Genomic DNA, 5,000 nt, shown 5'->3' with positions numbered 1-5,000 from the left:
AGTAATTGTGGGCAGAATGATGATAATAATGGTAGCTATTACGGAGGAAAAAAAAAATATAGAGGTGGGTATATTGGTAGTTATAACAGAGGAAACAAAAAGGTAAGATAGGGTAGAGTGATAGTTATCATGGCCATTAACACATGGAAATGCCAATTAGGGAGATGATCGCAATATTTTTGCTGTTGATGGTGACGATGGCGAAGGTATGATCAACTATAATACTACTAATAATTCTGCTCTTAATACTGCGACAACAACTACCAGTGCAATATGATCTGAGATCTGAGACGCTTAAATAAGCTTAGTTTTTTATACAATAATCCACCTGTAAAAATATTAGCAGTCACTCACACACACGCACACACGCACACACACACACATATAAATACACAGATAGATAGATAGATATAATAGATTTAACAACTATACCTTTATCAGCTGTGAATACATCCCACTATTTAATACTTGGTGTTCTGAAGACTATATCTATATTCTACAAATTTATAAGAACAGAAAAATGTTTTCAATTTAAGGAAATCTTATACATATATATATATATATATATATATATATATACATATATATATAATTTGTGATGGAAGTAACATTAAAACAAATATATACATTTCTGATTAGTTTTCGTATTATCAGTCTTCAGTTAATGACCTCATTTAAAGACCTCAGTCAATGACTTCCTTATTTTTGCAGTAAACTTTACGTCACTGGTAACTAGAACATAGAAAATCAGAACACGTAGTCTTATTGTTAAATGTTGAAAACAAATGTATTGTTAGATTATAAAAAATGTTATTATCAAAATAATAAAATTAATAAAAATAGTAAAAATGTATAATTAAAAAAGAAGTTAATTGTATTGTTAAAATATTAAAATGTAAACATTAAAAAACTCAAATTAATAAAAAATAGTAAAATGTTACTATTAAAAAATAAAAGGATAAATGTATTGTTAAATTATTAAAATGCATTATCAAAATGTTAAATGCATTGTTACATGATTTTACTGCTACCAAATTAGTAATACTAAGTAATAACAATTATGATTGTGATAATGATAACTCATATGTTGATGATGATGATAAAGATATGGCATAAACATAATGATAATGATAAAATAATAATAACAATAATAATAATAATGATGATAATAATAATAATAATGATGATGTTTGGAATAGCGGATAATGTAAGGAACTTTCTTGGAAGAAGCATGAAACAGTGGAACGTATCCCTGACATCCAACGGGGAGGGTCTTGGAGAGGTTTTTGTGAGGAGGAGGATTTTCCAGGGAGATAGTCTATCGCCACTATTATTTATCTTTAGTATAATACCATTGTCACTGATATTACGGAAAGTGACAGCGGCTTATGAATGGGGAAAGAAGGAATACAAGGTCAACCATTTATTGTTTATGGACGACCTGAAGCTATACGCTAAGACTGAAGTTCAGATGAGTGTGCTAGTTAGAACCATTCACATGTTCAGCAATGATATTGGTATGGAATTTGGGATGAAAAAGTGCGGCGTTTTGACATTGAAACGAGGAAAGATTGTTAGAAGTGAAGGAATTAAGCTAGCTGATGGACAAACAATGAAAGAGGTTCAGGAGGAAGGTTACACTTATCTAGTGATTGTGGAATTATATAAAATCAAAGAAGCTGAAATGAAAGATACAATTGGAAAGAAATACAAAAGAAAGTTAAGGCTGGTACTAAGATCAAAGTTGAATGGGAAAAATAAGGTGTCAGCGATCAACACATGGGCAGTGGCCATATTCTGGTATGGATCGGGAATAATACAATGGAGAGAAAACGAGCTTAAAGATTTAGACAGACAAACAAGGAAGACAATGTCAATGTATGGAGCTTTCCATCCGAAGAGTGATGTTGACAGGTTGTATGTGAAAAGAAGATGGAGGAAGAGGTCTTATAAGTATAGAACGATGTGTCAAAGATGAGGAGAGTAGTTTGAAAGTGTACGTGTCCAAATCTCAAGAGAAACTGTTAAAGGGTGTAGCAAAATTCGAGGAATTAAATGCAAGAGAACTGGAGGAGGTTAGAGATCTTAAGACAAGAAATGAAAACGAAGCTAAAGATAGGTGGACTGGAAAGAGAATGCATGGACAGTTCGTCAGAGACTTAACAGATGATGTAGAAAAGGAGAAGACTTGGTTATGGTTGTCAAAATGGTACAGAAGCCTTGATTTGTGCCCCACAAGAACAATCGATCAGGACAAATTATGTGAAGTCTCACATTGATAAAACGTCTGAAAGCCCCCTGTGTCGATTGTGTGGCCAAGCAGATGAAAGTATTCAACACACTGTAAGTGCATGTGGGAAGTTAGCCCAAAAGGAGTACAAGATTCGAGGAAGCGAGAAAGAGGACTGGAATGCAGAGAGAAATGGTACGAGCATGCCCCTGAAGGAGTTGTGGAGAGTGATGATGTAAAGTTGTTATGGGATGCAAATATCCAGTGTGATAATGTGATAGAGGCAAGAAGGCCAGATTTAGTCTTGGTAGAAAAAGAAGGAACATAAGGCAATTATCATTGACATAACAGTACCGGCGGATGCGAACGTGGCAGAGAAGGAGAAGAAAAAGGTAGAAAAGTATCAAGATCTGAAAAGAGAAATAAAAAGACTTTGGAAACTGAAGAAAGTAGAAGTTGTCCCTGTTGCTATTGGAGCTCTGGGATCTGTGACCAAAGGATTTGAGAAGTGGGTTGAAAAGCTTGGGATTCACTGCAACTTAGGAGTACTTCAAAAGACTGCGTTGTTGCGAACTGCCAGGATTTTGCGAAAAGTACTGGAGATTTGAGAAAGAAAATGCTGGTAGCCCATGGTCATTTGTTATGGCCCGCCTATCAGCATAGAACCCGGCAATAAGAACAGCCAGACACAAAGTGTGAAAACAAAATAACAATAATAACAATGACAAGATAATAATACAAATGATGATAATGATAATAACAATAATAATGATAGAAATAATAATAATAATAATAATAATAATAATAATAATAATAATAATGATAACAATAACAATAAAACTGATAATAATAAGGATATTAATCATGATGATGATGTGATAATAATAATAACAATAACAATAATAATAACAATAATAACGATAATAACAATAATACATAATAATAATAATAATAATAATAATAATAACAATGATAATGATAATGAAAATAATAATAATAATAATAAACATAGCTATAATAATAATAACAACAATAATAATTATGATGATGATGTAATAATAATTATAACAATAACAATAATAATAACAATAATAGCAACAGTACAAAATAATAATAATATTAATAATAACAACAATAACAATGACAACTCAAAGACATCCAACAACAGCAACATTGATACTTTATTTATCGTGGTGCCTGTCTTGTGACGTTGGCAACTATGAATCTCCATTCCCTTCTGCCTTCTGCTAATCTGACTACATCAACCTGTTTGTATTCCACCCACTCTGTCAGTTAAACTTTCCATGCATTTCATCCTCTGTCTTCCTCTAGCTCTTTTCCATCTATTCTTCCAAGTAGGCAGTCTCTTTCCAAACCATGTGCCCTTCGTATATGACCAAGAAATTGTAATTGTCTCTTGTCACTATTTCCCATTCATTCTCTTTTCACCCCAGCTTGCCCCTTCATTTGTTACTTTATCTGTCCATGGTATCCTTAGCATTCTTCTTAAAAATATTCTTCTTAAATTTCTGTTGCCTCTATTTTATTTCCCAAATATTTCCTGATCGTCCATGACTCACATCCATATATCAACTTTGACAACGCAAAACACCTCAAATTCCTTATTCTAACCGTCATACTCATGCTCAAAGTTTTCAATATCTTGTCCATACCACCGAAGGCTTTCTTTGCCAAACCAGTCCTTTTTATAATTTTCTCACTGTTCCCTTGATCATGAATGATACTCCCCAGATATAAGAAAAACTTTCAACTCGCTTTACTTCCTTATCTCCCACGTTTATCTTCACTTTCTCTGTTATCTTTGTTATCGTCATTGTATTGGCCTTATCTACAATTATTCTCAATCCTTTACTTTCACCTTTTTCCTTCAACTTGCTCACTAATGCTTGTAATTTCTTCTCTGAGTCTGCTATCAGTACTGTACCGTCTGCATATATGATGTTGTTTACGTTCCTTCCACCAACTGAAATACCTTCTAGCCCTTCTAACTCATGCATGACTACTTGGCTGAAAACAAATCTGATGATTACACACATCCTTGTCTTCCTCCTCCCTTTATTTCAATCTAATCTGTCTTTTCACCATCTACTCTCACTGCTGCTTTCTGATTCCAATACAAGTCACTTATCAGTCTGGTGTCTTTCTCATCAATTCCTATGTCTCTCAAGATCTTAAGCATTTCTTCATGTTTCACGCATAAGGGTTACGTACGCATGCAATATATGTAGAGGGATACGTTACTAATATCATGATATAGGGTAAATATATGACAACTATGTCAAATATTTTCTCAAAATATTCTTCTGCATTTTAAACATTGATACTAATAATCTTAAAAAGCAATACCACCAGTAACAAAGTCATGCCACCGATCAACATAAGTAACATAAAGCTCACACTCTTTCTTACATGAGTATAAAGCGCATTCATGTAGACAAACGTAGAAAAGACTGAATGAGAATGAATAACTTCACAATACAAGAGACGTATTTCCTCGGTTTCGAATATATCTTCGTCAGAAATACAAGAGTAATTTCATGAGTATTCCTACATGAGTTTAAAGCCTCACCTGGGAGTGTGGACATAGAGAGGCGAGGGAAGACGGGTCTCAGGATCTCCTCGACCTCTGATTCCATAAATACGTTCGCCTGTAGATCAAAAAATAGATAATTAAAAGAAAGAGTGTCAGACTGACAGCATGCGCCTTCGTTAATGTAATTTCACTAAAATCATAATAATAATGATAATA

General features: G+C 33.4%; 1 protein-coding gene across 1 annotated transcript in view; it reads right to left on the bottom strand.

Annotated features, from left to right (window-relative positions):
- The window catches only part of LOC125040729 (galactoside alpha-(1,2)-fucosyltransferase 2-like), an 11,796-nt gene that overhangs the window by 4,336 nt on the left and 2,460 nt on the right, over positions 1-5,000 (bottom strand). Inside the window, exon 4 of the mRNA XM_047635429.1 lies at positions 4,821-4,899. Coding sequence (XP_047491385.1) covers positions 4,821-4,899 — 79 coding nt within the window. The remainder of the gene's footprint in view (positions 1-4,820; positions 4,900-5,000) is intronic.

The sequence above is a fragment of the Penaeus chinensis genome, chromosome 29, assembly GCF_019202785.1.
Source record: "Penaeus chinensis breed Huanghai No. 1 chromosome 29, ASM1920278v2, whole genome shotgun sequence".
Lineage (NCBI taxonomy): Eukaryota > Metazoa > Arthropoda > Malacostraca > Decapoda > Penaeidae > Penaeus > Penaeus chinensis.
Note: the sequence above shows the minus strand (reverse complement) of the source record. Positions and strands in the feature narration are given on the sequence as shown.